Raw genomic sequence first — 19744 nt, 5'->3', positions numbered from 1 at the left:
CAAGGTACTCGGGAATGCAAAGAACTGGACATAAACGTGAAATGTGACCACAGGGCCAATGTAAGACAGACACGTCAAGTATCGTCTCCTCCTAGCACTCCTACTGAAGATACGTATGTTCTGGACGCAATCATCCCAGTGGAAGAGTGAGTATACTATGGGTTAATACATTACGAGTACCTATTACCTACTCAGTCTGCGGTGAGCGGTAGTCGTCAGTTAAATGATGCGAATAAGAAGGCGTTTACGTTGTAATGGGAACTATAAGCTCCAATAGCGATGCTAATAAATACGTCATTATAGTCAATTAGACAACAACTGACTGCTACCGCACCTCTAATGCAGCTTTAGTAATCATTAGAAAAGTTCTTACTATATCACTAGATAAACACAGTAAACTCTCGTAGAGGGATATGGTATCCAATCGCACTTAAAATTTCCTAAAGCAGTTGTCTACGTATATCTAAACCTATGTAGTGCACTTCGCATGTGTTGCAAAACGCAATTACAAGCACACTCGTGTAAAATTCAAGTCATGTATTTCTGTTCCGTTGTATCGCACTAAAAGTTCCTATTACTGTATTTCTCGTCGGCATGTTGCTCTTCCAACACAATTGCATGTTATTTTATCTGGCACTTAGGACTCGGAGCAGTAGGGAGGGCAGACAAGCGGGCGATACCTACAGCGTTGAGATCTCATTCCCGTCTGTCAAGTAAGTTATTTGCATGTTCCGTAGTGGCACTTTATCACTATTCATTTTATGTAAAGTCTATGTTACTGTTGTGTTTTCTATAGAAAAGCATTTTCTAGTACCTTTTGGGTGAGGTTTTATTTTCAAAATGACAATGTAGTTGATAAAATAATGTTTTGATATTTCATATCATACTCCCGAAATCAGCGGGACAATTTTTTTTTTTATTTATTGCCCACCGCGATGTAAAGTAAAGGCAGCGCCATCTCTTATTGATGCGAGGAACTACTCGAATTATCAAAATAAACGTAATCTGTTATTAAGCTGATACACGAAGGCCTGAACAAATTTTTGAGACGATTCCATAAACTTTTCAGCGACCCAGTCATCCACAGCGGAAACAACGAGCGGTCCACTGTTCAAAGGTTACTGGAGAAGCTTATCCTCGAAGACGAACAATTCGACGTTCGAAACATCCTTCCGAACACCGTCCCTGACCCAGCGAGTTTGCAGTTGGTGTCTGACTACGCCTGCCCGATGGGACAGGTCGTTATGGCCCCTGATTGCGGTACGTATACGAACTGAAAGAACGAAGCAGCTTCTTGTAAGAGCCAAAGCATACGTTGTGTTGCGTCGCCGGAGCGGTATCGCTGTGTCGTCTTACATTGTCCAGTCCAGGCCTTTTCAAGGCGAGAGTGAATAGGCACTTACAGGGCAGATATGTACCTACCATCTTAGACTACATCCCACTTAACACCAGGTGCGATTGTGGTCAAATACCTGTCTTGTTATGCATAAAAAAACAGAAATATCTTGATGCGGCGCCGCTTCGCATCGTGTGTTTTGGCTCTAACGCAACATTCATTAGATGACATTGCCTTTTAAAATGCAACTAACTCGGTGTATAGTAATTCATAGAAAATAACCTAACTGGAAATCTTTATGGCAATAAATCAATCAATCCAATCATCCCTTTTTGGGACATTCATTTTGCGAACGGAAATTACTAAACCCTTTCCCATTGCTGCTTATCGCCTGGACTATAATGGTTAGGGAATTGAACTCTCGACCGGGGGTTCGAGGTTCGCTTCCTATGTGAACAAGATCACTGCGAAAACATGATCCTATCCACTATCGTCTATGACTAGAAATATACGTACTTACGAGAGCAGCTGAAAATTGGTGATGATGAAGAAAAAACAGTCTACGAGCTCTTTCGTTGTGGATAAAATATTTTTTTCGGCAGCCTTCTCGTATACAAACATTATTTGTGTGCATTAACGTGTTAGTTTTGTTTAATAATGGAGTCTTTTATTTTGCAAAAAAGTATTCTATTCAAGTATGGTGATATCCGTCGTTTAGTAAGCACTCATCGGACAAGCTTTACCTAGACTAGACAGCGTGTATAAAATCTAACCTTATTTACTTATTTAGTATTGCACTTGAAATCTCTGGTTGAAAGGATAGTAAGTGATTTGTAAGGCCTAGTATGGTCATCATCATCTTTTCAGGACGACGGATTTATTTAAATAATAACAATTTACTTCCAGTGGCCTGCGCCGTTGGTACCTACCTCGACGTGGCGAGCGACTCCTGCAAGCCGTGCCCGACTGGCACCTACCAGTCCGAGGCCGGTCAACTGCAGTGCAGCACCTGCCCCTCCATCGCTGGACAGCCAGGTGTCACCCAAGCGGCCGGCGCGAGAAGCGCTGCAGATTGCAAAGGTATTGTGGTATACATTTTTCTCAGCTGCATCAGTGTTGCCACCTCGGATTTTATTAAAGCGCTAGATTAAAAGCAAAATTTCACCAGATTCCAGAAATTTGAACCTAAAAATACCACCAAGAGCCTTCAAAATGCGCCAGTTCTGGCGGTAAAACCACCAACACTGAGCTGCATCATTGAAAATTCACAGGAAAATTCACTTTCCCATTTTAATTTGGTCAATTATCTATTCACAATTTGAATGGAAAAAGGTCTTAAGTATTTTTTTTTTGAGAAAACAACATGATTTTCCACTGTGATGATGACTGCCCGTATGAGCTATAAAAATATAGACGTGGAATAAAACAATAGTGTATTATTGGCATACTCGTCAATGATATAATTGTTTTGAACCGCCGCGCCGAGATGAGAATTGTATCGTCACGAATCTCAATTGATTAACGTTTGTCGATTTCAAAGCCACTAAAAATCGGATTACTTGATTAAGTTTTGGTTGCAAAACTACTTACAGTCTTGCATTCACAAACCCATAGCCAATGACAATGCGCTGATTCCTTAATTTTTAATCTAACTTACTTGATAATTCCAGAGAGATGTGCCGCCGGTAAATACTACGACGCCGAATCGGAGCTATGTAGGCCTTGCGGGCATGGCTCATACCAGCCGAAGGAGGGCGCCTTCGCTTGCATATCGTGCCCGAGAGGCCAGACCACCAGAGCCACTGAGGCCGTGTCCGCCGCTGAGTGCAGGGAAGACTGTCCTTCAGGTAAGACAAATGAATAAATGGATAAATAAGCAATTAAGAATTTGAATAGTCAAAAGAACTAAGACTGGGCACCATCTTACTTTTCTTTGACAAACGTCAAAAATCTGTCAAACTCTATATGTCAGAGTGCGCGGCAGCTGCCACAGCGTACTGAAGGAGATAGCCGATAGTGGGGATTGTCCACTGATCGGCCACATGCTCAGCAGGACGAAGTCTGTTTTACAAATAAGATACTAACATAGCCTAAGTTTTTACTAACATTATGGATCCCTGTTATCCGAAATAAATACTTTTTATTTTATTTATTTATTATTTATAAAAAAACACCGCTACCGGAAGGTATGGACACCAGTATCCAGTAGAGGACATGACAGCCACATTCAATAGAGGACCAGATACCACCGGTTTGTAGGGTAAACGGTCATCGTTGGTCAATAATAAATTAGGGGATGCAGACACCACTAAGTCAGCGAGGGCAGCGTTACATGTTATACTTACAGTAAAAGTAAGGTGGTGCAACTCAGTTTTAGAGTTTTTTACATACGGCCTAAGTTGAAAATTATGGCACCTATATTTTGGGAAAAAATCTGTTTCTGAAAGGTTCTGAAACGAAAAAAAATCTGATTGTTTTATTTTCTGCGTATTGTGTCTACATAATAACCGAACCATTTAGCTCGCAATTTTAATAAATAAAGCTTTCTACAAAGACAGTAACGCTTAATTCTTGTTCGAAAACCATTTCAATAATTTCACCCTGCGAACATAAAATGTTGTTAATAGCATAATTTATTCTACTTTAGTAGCTTACGTTAAGTGCTATCTCTGAAAGTTATTGGGTAGGATATAACCTGATTTTCCGCGCCGAGTATACAGAAGCGTCTCGTAGTGTCGACAGAACTATCAAAAGTTGGCTCACGGTCTCCTAAATCTGTGCGATTTACTGTAAACAACTTGGAGAGAGACCTTTCTTTAGTTTTCGTCACTTTAACACAGTAATAGAAAGACGAAAGCAGATTTATTTATGAGAACAAATGTTTTGTTTCCCAAGAAATACCTATTACGGTTCATGAGATACCTTCCGCAGATGAAAGGTGTCGGGGGTAAATCAATAGCGTCCCATTGACATAATTGAATCCTTAGGCTTAAATTATTCCATGGGCGACGGTAATCATTTAGCATCAGGCGACCCGACTGCTAGTTTGCCTCCTGTCCCATAAAAAAATCCTAAGAAAAACGTGTCATTTTCCTTTCCAGGCGAACAGCTAAGCAGCGAAGGTGGTTGCGAGGCGTGTCCCCGTGGCACTTGGCGTTCTATTGGCTCGGGGGCCGCCTGCGCTCCCTGCCCGCCTGGTACCACCACTCCTCAAACTGGTGCTGCATCACCAGACCAATGCACTCTACCTGTCTGCAGGCCTGGTAAGTTCAATACTGGACTATTCTATTTTTTGTTCCCTATATAAGTCTTCTAAGCACTAAGGCAAGAACCCTGCACTCCCTGCCCGCCTGGTACCACCACTCCGACTTCTAAGTACCATCGGAGCCTTGCGCTGCTAGCGACAAACTGAAATCATCGATCTGCAGGCCTAGTAAGGAAATTGTAAGACCATTGGAATTTTCTATGTAAACATGTATGGAATTTGTGATTTCATCACTGGTAATAACAAATGTTCTTTTTCCAGGTTCCTATCTCAACGTTACACTGAACTCGTGCATACAGTGCAAGAAGGGTACATACCAGTCGGAAGCTCAACAAACTGACTGCAAGGCTTGTCCCATCAACACGAGTACTAAAGAAGCTGGAGCGGTTAGTAATTCATTTTTTACATTAATGACAATGGAAAGTGACAGAAGACCTATAAAGGAATGTTTCCTTTGAGAAAAATTTTCTATCTACAGTATTAGAGTACTTTTCCTTCAGGTGGCATTACAAAATTCCACCCTGTATAAATTATCATCTGGTAGACTTTTGCATTCGATTCAATCCTAAAACATAATAATAGTAGCACTTTTACAATATAATTATACTGCCATAATTAGCAACATATTCACATTAAGAGCACGTCTCTATTACGAGTATTACGACGTATTTGTTGTCCCCTAGCTAGCTTTTGTTAACTGTCCAGCTAATATCATCATGCATTCCTTTTACGCCATTCATGTTGGTAGACGAGAGGGCAATGGCGTGCCCCCAAGCAAAACGGACAAAACACCATCAAATCCACATTTCCTAGTTTTCCTACTAACGACACACTTCACACGTCTTCATCGTAACTAAACAATGTTGGTTTCGTGAAACAATTTAAGCTGAAAATATGCTACGTTTTACAACGTATGCTTTATGGTCGATAGCGCCAGTGGTGGCCATAAACTAAACGCCCCATGTAATGTTGCGTTTAAAAGGCTTGAACATGAATAAGCGGTATAAGTTTTGCACCATTTATAACTTCTTCCCGCGATTTTGAAAGACTTTAGCGCTCGTTCCGTCTCCGTCATCAAAACTACAATAGCACTATAGAAGTTAAATCTATACTTATTTATAGGTAAGTTATGTAAGTCCGTGCTCGACGATCCGGCTCGAAGGACCAGAAAAATGTGCACGACTATCCGGCTCGAAAGACCAGTAATGATAATAAATGTATTTTTTTTTACAGACTTCAGAATCGGACTGCACCAACCCATGCGAGATGAGCGGCCCTGAGATGCATTGCGACGTGAACGCGTATTGTCTACTTATGTCAGACACCAACGAGTTCAAGTGTCAGTGCAAGCCCGGCTTCAATGGCACTGGAAAAGTGTGCACAGGTGAGTTCAACGACGACGTGTGAAGATCAACGACGTAACTTACGCCCGTATTCACAAAAGATGCTTGCTTAAGTGAAGCAGCAAATCGAACGCACAGCGTTGAATAGAGCTCTGTGATTGGTTCGTGTGTCACCATGTGCGTCCACGCGCACTGTGAGACCTAATAGTAATGGTTGTAATTACGGGTAAAAGTAAAGTTCTTATGCTTACGTTTTATGAGGCATTAAATAAATAAAAAATATAAATAATTAATGAGTAAAGCAATTCTAAAATAACATCGAACATTTTAATCGATCACGCTACAAGTGCATTTGTTATCTAATTAAAGTGATTTATTTAATACGCGAATGTTTAGTAGAATATTATCAAAGTTGAACAGAGGTAGACAGCTACATCTGGCGAATGTTTAAAACACTGTATATTTTGAGCGTGTACCTCGAACCTCAAACCTTCTGCTCTATCTATTATTTCGCACCACGACTCTACCATGGTTATAGCGATTGATACTAGAGGGCGCTTGAGAGAAAACACATCTGCAAAAATATGGAAACTGTGAAACATCGTCTTAAGTTTTTTTTACTAATCTCCAGGCAGACTAATTACGACCAGATTTTTTTTTAACTTTAAATATAAAGCTTGTCAAGTAGTTTGTCAGTCAAACATTACTGAAAGCAGAGTTTAGAGTTTTGGTACAGAAAGAAGTCCTACCTACCTCACTCTACCTAGGTCGTAGTGCAATAAGTAATTTATTAAAACGTTTAGCTGGTAAGCTGGTAACTACTGGTAAACGGGTAGCTGACTATACATAAACACGTCAGATTTCATAAAGGGGCGAATGAGGATCAGTACTGTTGTAGAAAATTCAATAAAACTAGTATCTACGTTAATCTTTAAGACACAAGATAGATATATCTTTTTGAATTATCCAAATCGGACCATTACTTACGACGTTATTAAGTAATAAACATAGGCCGTTTTTGCCGCTAAAAGTCAACGTACGCAGAGCCGCGTGACGTCATTATATCCGAATCGAGCGCAGCCGGCGTACTATTGGGATGGAAAATATTTTTTTCCAGCTAAACCATCAGTTTTAGAAAAAAACTTTTAATAACATTTATTCATCAAAATAAAGTAACCTATCGACCAGTAATTTAAAAAAATAAAAATTGTGAAAATTAAGTATCGCTATGTCCAAAAACCACATTTTCATAGGATTCGATGCAATGCGGAGACGCGGTTGGGGTGAGTGTAACTTAATGATTGTTTGTATTGAACATAATAATACATAATATGATGCTAATACCCAGTTTCTGGCCTGGGGGGGGGGGGGGATAAGTCATACCCAGCTTATAGCCTGGGGGGAGGGGCAAGCCTTACCCCGCTTCTGGCCTTGGTGGGAGGGGGGGAGAGGCAAGTCATGCCCAGTTTCTGGCCTGGGGGGGGGGGGGCTAAGTCATACCCAGCTTCTGGCCGAGGGGGAGTCATACCTAGCTTATGCTTATGGACTGGGGGAAGGGGCTAGCCTTACCCAGCTTCTGGCCGAGGGGGAGTCATACCCAGCTTATGCTTATGGGCTGGGGGGAGGGGCTACCCTTACCCAGCTTCTGGCCTGGGGGGAGGGGGGGGGGTCAAGTCATACCCAGTTTCTGGCTTTTCTGGCATGGGGGGGGGGGGGGGGTGTCATACCCAGCTTCGAAGGGGAGTCATATCCAGCTTATGCTTATGGCCTGGGGGGAGGGGCAAGCCTTACCCAGCTTCTGGCATGGGGGGAGAGGGAGGGGTCAAGTCATACCCAGTTTCGGGCCTGGGGGGGGGGGGGGGGTAAATCATACCCAACTTCTGGCCGAGGGGGAAGTCATGCCCAGCTTATGACCTGGGGAGAGGAGGGGGGCGGGGGAGTCATACCCAGCTTCTAGGCTAAGATTAAATAGATTTCCAGGAGGGAGCAGCTGGCCCGCCCATGGGAACGGCGAATAGATAGGTAGGTACGTAGGTTTAACTCAGAAAAACTAAATAACAGGTAGGTATTGCGTGTACATCGAAATGATCTGCATAGAAATGTCTTGTAGCCTAGGCAGAGTGTATCTGCCTCAGCTATACCTTATTGTTAGAAGTAAATAAATTAATACTTATACATTTTTATATTTTACTTGGAAGAAGATATGACTCTAACAACACTTATGAACACTTTATTTGAATAAATCGCCAAATATACCACCGCGGAGACCCCAATCGCGTCTCTGCGTTCCATTGAATCGTATGAGCGTATGGATTTTTATTTTTCACAATTTCTATTTTTAAAATTACCTATCGATAGCTTACTTTATTCTGATGAATATATGTCATTACAAGTTTTTCTCTCAAACTGATAGTTTGGCTAGAAAAAAATATTTTCTATCCACGCAGTACGCCGGCAGCGTTCGGATCGGATACAGTGACGTCAACGGTCCCGCGCCGGGCGGTCAGTGAACTTTTTTAGTAATTTGGCCATAACTTCGTCAATTTTTGTCGTAGAACAAAAATTTTTGGACTGTGTATTAAGGATTTCTTAGCCCTATAAATCTGCATTCACAGCTAAAAATCGAAATGATCCTCATTGACGAACAAGTCGTTCGTCAACGCCCTGAAAATTTTCAAATTCGAATTTCGAATTCTATTCTTTTTTCTGTGACTTGCAAGAACGCAGCCAGTGTATATTTAAAATTTAAAAATTCATAATTCGAACTCTTTCCAGACGTGTGCGTGGACTTCTGCGACAACGGAGGCGAGTGCGTGAAGGACACGCGCGGCGAGCCCTCGTGCAGGTGCACGGGGTCATTCACCGGCCGCCATTGCAGGGACAAGAGCGAGTTTGCGTACATCGCCAGCGGCGTCGCCGGCGGTGTCATATTCATTATCTTCCTGGTGCTGCTTGTATGGATGATCTGTGCCAGGTAAAACTTTTGAAAGGAGATGGTTTCTCGCTATGTCAATTCAACCTAATACCCCTTCTTAAAGTTACACCCTAGTTGAACACTGTTTTAAAGTGACGCTTAGTATGAATATGTAGGGGGGACTGTATAGGTAGAGTCATGATAAAGCAGAACGATTGATATGACGCTACACCAATACAAAGTTGTCAGCATTTAGAATATGACCGACAAATATTAGTTAGGAAGTTTTATAAATAATTTATTTCGGAATCCAAAAGACAAAAAATGTCTTCTTCTCAATCGTTACGATCTTGACTCGAATCTTGAATAGGTACGTCCGCCCCCTCTACAATGATAAATAATAACTTTAAAATGAGCGTCATTGATTGTGAATAAATCAGCTAACGGAAACTAAATTTCCAGGTCAACAAAGAGGAAAGAACCAAAGAAGACGCTGACGCCAGCGATAGACCAGAACGGGTCGCAAGTGAACTTCTACTACGGTGCGCACACGCCGTACGCCGAATCCATCGCGCCGTCTCACCACTCGACCTACGCGCATTACTACGACGACGAAGAGGACGGCTGGGAGATGCCTAACTTCTACAACGAAACCTACATGAAGGAGAGTCTTCACAACGGAATGAACGGCAAAATGAACAGCCTGGCCAGGTCAAACGCCAGCATCTACGGAACCAAGGAAGACCTCTACGACAGATTAAAGAGGCACGCGTACCCGGGTAAGAAAGGTCAGTATTTTGTAGCACATTAGTTAGTGCGCACTTTTCTGTTTTTGAATGCAGCTTGACGCACTGGGATGCTTTGCTTGGTGGGGTAATTTGCAAATAATTCTATTGTAATAAATGCCTAACTGCTTCGCTGGCATGAAATTAAAATCTTACTAAAATACTACTTACTTCTATAATTTAAACCATTAAGCTACGAGAAAATTCCGTAAATAGTTACCTACCATTCCCAAGTAGAACATAATGGGTACGAGTAAATCACCCCTTATCTTAATTGACTACCGGCCCAAGGGAAGTCCATGGACACAATCTTAATATTTGTAACAAGCGGAAAAAATACTAAATCAAATGATCCAAAAACTGACTAGATCCAGTTTTTTAAGTATCTAAAATAATAAACAGTGATAAAATTTGCGCACCGCGCTGTATCTACATATGTGGTACAATCGTGCGCAAACTATTCTTATACTTATTGGTAGGTAATAAACAAGATAATATAGCATCATGAAGCATGAGAATGATATTAACTTATTGATACGTTAAATTACCTAAAAATAATCTAGTAGATCGTTCATACTTTCGATATTTCGACAGCTATTGGTGGAAAGCAAGATAATAAAATATGGTGATGGTGACGCAAACTATAGTTATTTGAGAGTAGATAAGCACAATTACATAGCATGCTGCAATCCTTTTGTAGTACGTCTGACCCAATGACCGCTTCCCAGCTGACCTTTTCTCGTTATCTACACAAATACATACAGGGTGTAAGTTAAAGACAGATGAATTTTAAACTGTAAATGCAAACTGTGTTATCAAAACCCTTAAAAGTGGCTCTATGTTAAAAAAGAACTGTGTAATGTAAACTAATTTTGTAAAGATAACTTCAGTATGATATAGGAAGGTTCTGAACTCAGAAGACAATAGCCAAACGACGAAAGGTGTCGGACTTTCCGACTCGAGATCCGAGGAACGCGGGATCGAACCCTCCAACCGCTCGATTATTGTGGTGAACCCACTCATAACACAAACATTTAGCTTACCACGAGGAGTTTACGGGTCTATTAGGAAATTCTTTAAAAAAAGTTTAGTGTTTTGCCTAGATAAAAGACTTGTTTTAGGCTTTTTTATGAATAAAGTAGTAAAGTTTTTCCAACCAGTCCCTTACACCCTGTATGGACAACCATATCAGCTCACGATCGTGATGCAATGCTAACAGAATTTGTTTGTTCCAGATAAGAGTGACAGCGACAGTGAAGGTCAGTAAACGCAACGAAGGACTGTTTTGTCGTATTCTGGTCAATCTTTCATAATACTATATCGTACTAGTTTCAATTCTCGGTGTTCCCGAACAATAATAGTCAATATTATTGGATGTATCTAGAGATGACAGGTGTCACTCGCGTATGGGCGTAGTTAAAATAGGGCCAAGTTCAACAAGTTTTTAGACATTTAAAATTTACATCACATTTCGATATTAATTTGTTGTAACTAATTAATAACTGAAGATATTATTTTTTAAATCGCCTGGCCTTTTGCTAGGTTTGTGGACGTACCTAATAAAAAAACAAAACAATGAGAAAAGATCAATGCAATGTATTAATTAAGTAGGTGTAGCAGGTGGTATGAACCGCCATAAGTTTTCACTACGCCTGTACTAATGCGGTTTTCAACCGAGAGAGTGATTCAGTATGTTATTGTAGAATTTGTATTCAGTTAGTTTAAGTTTTAGGTGTAGCTTACAAAGAATGTGTATTAACACACTCACTGTTTATTTACAGCCCCCACCAAAAATACTTTTATATTGTCACAAAAACACAATAGAATAACGTAAGGAAGACACAAATAAAATAAATGTATTGCGAAACAGTGAATGTGTTGATGTTCTGAGATTATGATCAACGAACAAAATGCTCAAGTATTTTACGCGAACACTGCCATACAGGAAAGCAGGCTTTGCAGGGACATTGTAACAACATTCCAACATTTCAATATCATGTAAATATTAATTTTATTGAAATATTTGTATATTTATGGTAGAGCAATCCACGTGTTGATATTGATGATTCGTTTATATTGTAACTATGGGACCTCACCACAGAATAGATAATAATAGAAAAACAAAGTTTAATTAAGGTAATCTTTGAAAATCTTACATATTGTGTAAATACATAGAGTTCATTTTATTTCCATGCTCTTTGCTATTATGACCTACCTATCAATATAACAAAATAATAAAAGAACTGTTGATATTAACACAAGTGGATTTATAGTGAAAGTCAAGTTTGTTTGTATTATAAACTGGACTGTATTTTTAACCTTATTATAAGCAAGGAGAGTGAATGTGTGTAATGTGTATGCATAAATGTAAGAATGATTTTATGATTGTAGAGAAAATAATAAAATTGTGTAAAGTATCATAATATCATTATTTTTGTACTAAAATATTTTATTATAAGACTTGGTAATAACAATAATTTATAGCTAATGAAACATTTCTGTAAGCAATTTTTGTAAATCGTTGACTTGTGTCAATTTTATTGAAAAATAATGTTTATTTTTTGTAACTAAACCTGTATAAAGTTCGTAAGTATAAAACCTTGTTGGGAATACTCATTGTAGAATCTCGTGAATTGAATGAAATATCGACATTCCATCACAATTTATTACCACATTTTTATGATTACGTTAACAGTAATATTTTATACAAAATTTTTAATAAAACATTACAATAAATTACTGAATACATTTATTTATAATCCGATCCAAATCTAAAATTAGGTAAGTATGCCTATTTAGTTCCCGTGCTCTCTATTTCTTCAATATTGTTGAAGCTAATTTTGATTATCTATTTAATTAATTTTGTTAACCATCTTGGCCCTTCATTATCATTATTTATTTTAGCCAACATTATCAAGTTCTCCTATCGGGTTTTTGAACAAACCAGTTTGATCACCGGATACCGGATTTTTCTAAAAAGAAAAACTGGTTTTGTCTGGACAAATCTACCTAGTTTAGGTACCTATCTTAAAACCGAAAATATTATGGCCTGCATCCTCCAACAAAAATGTTTGTTACCTACACCACACCACATTTTAATCTTCTAATTAATTTCTTTCATCCATCCATCCATCCATCTTCCGGGAAAAACTTGACCTTCACTGGTTGGGTTTATATTGGCAGTCAAGCTGACTGTAGATCTTTATAATATCTTTAATATTGACATCACTACAATAATTTACTGAATGATGGTTATCGTGAAAAAATTATGTAAATAGTAATACCTACCTGAACAGGTGAAAAATAAGTGAACACTTATCTCTGCAGAGAGCTCTGATAAGAAGGCAGAACGGGCTTAGTAACGAAAGATAATAAAAAAACAATAGAAATATTTTAAAGCAAGCTTCAATAAGGTGATTCGACGATAACGATAAGTAATTCAATGAATGTTTTAGAATAAAAAAATCTGAAGTAGTTAGGTACCTACAGTGGGGTTCGAACCAGCGTTCCTCGGATCTCGAGTTGGTTGGTAAGTCCGACACTTACCGTTCGGATATTTTTACTTTGTAGGTACGTAGTTTGATTACAGAGTCATAGGTAGTCTTTAGAGTCATAAATAAAAATATATCAAAAGATAATATCAAAAGCGTTTATTTAAAAAATAACATTGAATAAGGCACAGCCAATTTTGCACTTACAGCTAAGGTAAGTGCCCCCTACTTCGGTATATTAAGGCTCTTACGACTTTAACATTTTATTTAGAAATAACCAATCATGATATCAGTATGAAAGCTTTTGTATGCTAAACTTTGGTCTTTTGATAGTAAGTTAATACATAATTTATAGTTATATAGTTTGAACTTTTTTTTATATTAATTGTTCTGCGGACCTCTAGTTTGGATCCTGTTTCGTGACAAAATTTTGCTCTGTTTCTAAGTTCGTGAACTCATGTCCCCTATTTCGGTATAAGGTTTTATGCATCCAGTTAGGATATTTTAATAATGATTAAGGGTTTAATAAATTTAAAAACGATAATAAAAATTTAGAATAAAATAATTATGTGAAATTGTCGATTTTACTTACCTGAAATATTCATAAGAAATAATGTGAGTCTAGTATAATACAATTTTTATTTGTTATTTCTAACAATATGTGGAAATATTTATATAACCATTAGAAATGTAGAGGGGGGGGAAACTTACCCCCCCCCCCCCCTTCGTACGCATAAAATATTTCTAGCGATATGTAAAAATATTTATATAACCATTAGAAATGTGGGGGGGACTTAACCCCCCCCCCCCGCCTTCGTACACATAAAAATTTGATTTGTAACCCCCCCCCCCACCCTTCTCCCCATAATCCCACCCCTGGAGCTGTTTCAAGTGAGGGTAGCCCCCCCCCCCCTGAAAATAATCCCAGATACGCCAATGACTCATAATATAAAGTAAGTAATTAATTTCTTAGGTAGGTAAGTATTAAAAACTAAAAAATATGTCGATTTATTTGATGGTATGTGTCATAAAAGTACCTAACACCATACATTTATATATCACGAACTTGGAAAAAAGTAACAATAATACGGTTCCTTGTTTCGTGATACTGATTATTCCAAATTCCCCAAGTAAAATTAATGGATTATTATCAAAATGTGTCAATTAACTATTATCTATCCCATATACAATACAAATAAACAAAGATAAATAAAACAAATCGAAATAAAACCAAAATTATGCTGGTACTACTTATGCTAATTTATCTTAAAATTGGTCATATATGTGAACTTCAAACTCGTGTCATATAAATTCTAGTGAACGAAACATATACCGAATTTAGGTCATGAGAAACTTAAATAAATGCATTATTTGTTTCATAACTTACATTTAAATTATCATAAATAATTATTTAAAAACCAAGCATCAAAATGTTATCCATAATATCCTTGAATCGGTAGTGTCACGAAATAGGGGACACCCGAAAAATAATATGTACGCTATTTCGTGAGTCAATTAATAGCAATTTTAAAGGAATTCTACGTTTTCATATAACTTTTTTCTAAGCCAAATCAATTGTCAAGGAACACATGAAACCACTATTACAAGTTTTATTTAAATGGACGTTCCTTCGCCTTTTTATAAGCTTAAGAAGTTGGAGCGCTAACCTTACGGTGAGAGCAACCTTTGCACGCCACACGGCTGTTTTTGGCTCTCTGAGAGTTTGAAGCTTCGTATTTCTCTCATTTTTGGCGCCACAATGTTGGTACTTGGTTTTTTAGATAGCTTAAATAATAGAGTTTTTGTAGTAATGAAGAATTTTTATAAATAATATTCCATTTGCTTATTATTTGAGCTAGAAAAAAAACTTACGAACTTACGTACCTACTATCACGAACTAGTAGCCGTTTACCTTAGGTATTACAAAATAATAATACGTCTAACAAATCTAAATAAATACGTTTACTTAGAATGCTTAGTATAAAAGTCTTTCATGTATTTGGCCAACGTTTGTACTTCTTCTAATGTGACCGCGTTGTAGGTGGAAGCACGGATTCCGCCGACATCTCTGAAAGAAGAAAAATATTAATGAAATTATTAAAATGTCATTACATTAATCTCTTAAATTACTAATAAACCACTGACTCAGTAAAATAGGTAATAAAGATAAATAAAACAATTTTATCAATTGATATGATAATACAATTGACCGACAAGTTAGTAACTATTAGTATAACGAAGAATATCACAAAATGGATGACACGATTTTTATCTTAGCTCTAAAAACGAAAAATGTAGGTAAATATCTATCTAAACTATTGAGTATTGAGTTTATCGGAATCCCGACTGTCGGGATTTCATACACTAGCTCAGCAAGTTCAACAAAAACTTTTTTTATTTTGAGTTCAATATTAACCTAACTGTCCGATAAGAAATAAGTTTATACCTAGGTATCTACTCATATTCTTATCGCGTAATCACTTTCCGTGCTTCGAACGGCATAATTTCACCATAGGATGCTTTAACAAATTGCAATAATAATTTGTCGAATCCAAGCAACTAACTAGGGTGGACTGACCACTTCATAAAGCCAGCAGAAAGGCTCTGGATGCAGGTCGCTACCAACCAGAACCTGTCACCTGTGGTTGAATTATTATGATGATGAATCAACTAACCTGTGACCCTTCAGTTGGATCAGTCCCAACTCCTCAGCTCCTTTCAGGAATTCCTTCTCCAACGCATCGTTCCCTTCAGCAGATCCGATTCTGAACGGAATGTTCATTTTACTCCTGACATTCTTGGCTACCGGCGCGTAGTAGAAACCATTGGATTCCTCGATAATGCCATAGATTAGAGAGGCTTTCTTCGTGGCTCGAGTAGCCATCTCGTCGAGACCACCGTTCTTCTCAATCCATTGGAGGACACGCCCCATTATGTAGATGCTGGAAGAATGCAATCGGACCAGTGAAGCAGATAATGCTAGTGATAATTGCTACGTGAATGAGTAGACAATAATCGTAAACATTGATCGTAATGGAATACAAACACGAGCTATTGACGCACAACAATGTACTTAGCTAAAGAAACTAAGAATAATGTTTTACTGGTATTCATTAATTTGGTTTTGCAGGTAGTATTAACTATATAACTATAATTTGACCTTTGATTTATAACTGCAGATAAATCAAAGGTCAAATTAAATTTTAAAAAATTAAACAAAGACTAACAAACAATATCACCAGACACTTTTTCATAAATAAAACATGGTGATAACACAATGTTCAGACGTTTTTGAGCATTATAGGGGTCATTCTTAAGATATTTTCGTAATAACAAAAAGTGATAAAATAAACTTACGCAAACATAGGTGGTGTGTTCAAAATGGAGTTGTTTTTGTGGTTTACTGTCCAGTCCAGAATTGAAGGACAAATCGGGAGAGCCTGGTTTAGAAGATCTTCCCTGACTATGACCAGAGCAACTCCTGATGTACCAATGTTCTTTTGCGCTCCACCGTAAATTACGCCAAACTAAAATGAAGAATAAAGTGTAGGTAATAAGGAACATAATGATAAACCCTTGGGTGAAAATTATAACGAGGCATACCTTGGAGACGTCAACCTTCTTCGACATGAAGTTGGATGACATATCGGCTACCAATGGCACTCCTTTTGTGTCTGGGATGAAGTCAAATTCGACTCCTGTAAACAAAAGAAAGTGTTCATCCTTAATTAGTTTTGTCGATATTATGGTATAGGTAATCAAAATTTTATTAATAAGTAATTTAGGAAAAAACGGTACACCTTTAAAACCCCAACAGTCAATAAGTAGTGCTTTAATTTTCTTCTCTGATTTAAATAAATCGTACTAAATTAAAATTGTAATCGTAATAACTTACTTGAATCAGACTCTTCTAATGAAATCGTCACATTCAATAGATTATTGAGATTGCAACTCGCTTGTTATTATTAGTTATTCTTACGCTGCTAATGGCTCATTAATTGCAAAATATATTGCATCAGCAAATTAGATCTTAATAATTAACTATGAACAATCGCCAGCACAGCACATAAAATACATTTTTGTAAAAATTATAACAAGAGGCAGTACTTTTCTTGAAGTAGGTGGAACCATAGTAAATAAATTAATAAAAAAAATATAACTATTTTTCAAGGGCTTAATAAATGGACTTGGATGCAGAAACATTTATCGTGTAATAATACACACGGTGCTGCTCGCCAGTTCGGTTACTTGAACTTGGCTGGACACGCTACCGCAATACCGCATGTCTAGATTCTATGGCGCCTATAAGCTTAAACTATCGGACTTACCATGAATAGTTTCGTTGGTGCAGATGTGGACATAAGAAGCGTTGGGGTCGAGGTTCCAGGTGGATTGGTGTGGAATATCCACATATTTGTCCGTGGGGGGAATAACCATGTTCACTTTGCCGTATTTCTTGGCTTCTTTTGCCGCTTTCGCTGACCAAGCACCTGGGAATAAAATACTTTGTTATTTTACTACCACGATGTGTCTTACTTATCTACTTTAAGTATATTAGAGCCATTTTAATTTTGATAAGTAGAAATAATAGTGCCGTCCACTGCTGGACAAAGGCCTCCCCAGGGATTTCCACAGCGTTCTTGCGCTGCCCACTTCGTATTTCCTGCGACTTTCACCAGATCGTTCGTCGGTCCACCGAGTGAGAAACCTACCAACACGGCGTTTTTCGATAGAATTTTAGTTCGACAGATCCCTAGTAAATTTTGATGACCAAATAAACGACTTCATTTGACTTTTTTTTGTGGGAGAATTAGGAAATCTAATAGGAAAAGGGAGATTTTCGGCTTTAAATAAACCACCCCCATAATTTACCAGTGACAACGTAGTCTGCGGTCCCAGTTCTGGAGATCAGGTTGAGAGGCACAGCTGCAAACTGGCCTTGACCACCTCCAGCAAGGAACAAGATTTTGTAATTTGCTGGGACATCTCTGAAATAGAAGTTTTATAATCAGCCTTCGGTGTGACCACAAGTAACTAAGAAAAACATGACCTTAAACTTAATGCATATTTTCAAAACACATAGGAGACAAAGTACGTTAGGTACTGTTTAATGTTTAGTTAATAAAGATTTGTGACACATTCATTTCATCCAGTGTACCTACCTACATCCTGTCGATAAATTAATATTGAATACCTACCGTTCTTAATTTATGAATATTATTATCAAATTATGTTTGCTACTTACAACAACCGTCTTACTACATCTTGAATTTCGTTATTCAGATTCATATACTTCGGAGTTCTGTGACTTGTCTCTAATAAACTTATGCCTGATCCTTCGAAGTTCGTCAGTTCGTTTCTCATAATTTCATAAACCTGTAAAAGAATGTATTTTTATGTAGTATCCATGGATCTATTACGAATATACTAACTCGTTTCATAACGAAGGTATGTTCACAGACTTGTTCGTTAAACATCCTTTGGACGGCGCAAGGTGAACATAATTTAATAAATTAAAATTAATTGAATCTAGTTTTAAACTTTAATGTTATAAAACTTACTTCTTCAGGCAGTTTGGCTGGGCCAGCACCAAAGTTGTGAACTTTCGGCATGATTATTCGCCTCAAAATTTTCGAAATGATAACAGAACACAAGCTGTCCCCGCGAGTTACAAAACGTTACTGATTGTCGTGCCTCTCCTCAACGCTTGGCGACTGAGTGTTTTCGATTACAGGTTATCGCCCTGTCCTCTGAATGAACTGGTTTTATACTAAGTATGGGCTCTGCTAAACTCGTGGCGTCAGTGGGCCGGGTGTAAGTGCGGCACACGGCACACTAAATAAGTATTACACCATAGAAAAAAATACGATGATATGATACCACCATGCCATCAGCTGCAGCGTGTCAAGAACAGGGTCACGCACCGGCCCAATACAAACTTTTCTACATACTAAGTACTTATAGAACTAGATGGTAAACCGCAACGATTAATTACACGTAGCTAAGTGATCATCCTCAGTCAATGCCGTAAAACTCAGTTAAATAAGACCCAATAAAAGGAACTTCAGGAGAAGACTACTTAAACTAAGTATACATAAATTTAATGAGTCTTCTCCTACGTAGGTATAATTTTTACGCTAACATTTGGTGAAAAACTGATTTACGAAACATGAAAAAACCTCGTGTTCATCATTCACCTAGGAATCAAACGCAGGGTCAGGGTCGTCAGTCGGTCCTTCTAATTCTGAAATAAGAAGATATTAATTTGCACTTCCTTTGAGTAGTAGGGATTCGAGAGTTCTGGCTCACCCAACTCTGGCTCACCTAAATCCGAAACGCCAGCGGCTAAAAAAAAAAAAAAAAAAAAAAGGTTTAGGGGGTCACTTGGAGCGATTGCACGCATCCCCAGCTTCGTATCTGCAACGGATCCGGAGATAAACATCCGCGAATGTGTGTCCTACTTTATTTGTTAATTATTCCTTCATTAATTACCAACGACTAATGACTCCATTATTGTATGACTCACCACATTATATTCCGAAACCAGTAACATTAACATCTACCACATTCCAAGACAAGTTACTATTAACTAATAATATCTATTAAAAAT

The 19744-nt window shown here is 38.1% G+C and overlaps 2 protein-coding genes across 2 annotated transcripts in view; one reads left to right on the top strand and one right to left on the bottom strand.

Moving 5' to 3' along the window:
* LOC135073860 (sushi, von Willebrand factor type A, EGF and pentraxin domain-containing protein 1) overlaps positions 1-12382 on the top strand; it is a 107062-nt gene extending 94680 nt beyond the window's left edge. The window contains exons 26-36 of the mRNA XM_063968082.1: positions 5-146; positions 642-713; positions 1070-1260; positions 2243-2416; positions 3007-3183; positions 4438-4599; positions 4863-4987; positions 5835-5985; positions 8720-8918; positions 9321-9646; positions 10879-12382. Coding sequence (XP_063824152.1) covers positions 5-146; positions 642-713; positions 1070-1260; positions 2243-2416; positions 3007-3183; positions 4438-4599; positions 4863-4987; positions 5835-5985; positions 8720-8918; positions 9321-9646; positions 10879-10910 — 1751 coding nt within the window. The 3' untranslated portion in view covers positions 10911-12382. The remainder of the gene's footprint in view (positions 1-4; positions 147-641; positions 714-1069; positions 1261-2242; positions 2417-3006; positions 3184-4437; positions 4600-4862; positions 4988-5834; positions 5986-8719; positions 8919-9320; positions 9647-10878) is intronic.
* A 2692-nt stretch (positions 12383-15074) lies between these two features.
* On the bottom strand, positions 15075-18871 carry LOC135073859 (probable phosphoserine aminotransferase). The gene is made up of 8 exons (XM_063968081.1): positions 18696-18871; positions 18380-18510; positions 18007-18122; positions 17463-17624; positions 16738-16832; positions 16492-16661; positions 15810-16076; positions 15075-15202 (listed from the first exon to the last, which is right to left on the bottom strand). The coding sequence occupies exons 1-8, from the start codon at positions 18744-18746 to the stop codon at positions 15097-15099; spliced, it is 1098 nt and encodes a 365-aa protein (XP_063824151.1). The 5' UTR covers positions 18747-18871; the 3' UTR covers positions 15075-15096.
* Between the last annotated feature and the right edge of the window lie 873 nt (positions 18872-19744).

The sequence above is a fragment of the Ostrinia nubilalis genome, chromosome 8, assembly GCF_963855985.1.
Source record: "Ostrinia nubilalis chromosome 8, ilOstNubi1.1, whole genome shotgun sequence".
Classification (NCBI taxonomy): domain Eukaryota; kingdom Metazoa; phylum Arthropoda; class Insecta; order Lepidoptera; family Crambidae; genus Ostrinia; species Ostrinia nubilalis.
This window is presented reverse-complemented; position numbering and strand designations above follow the sequence as displayed.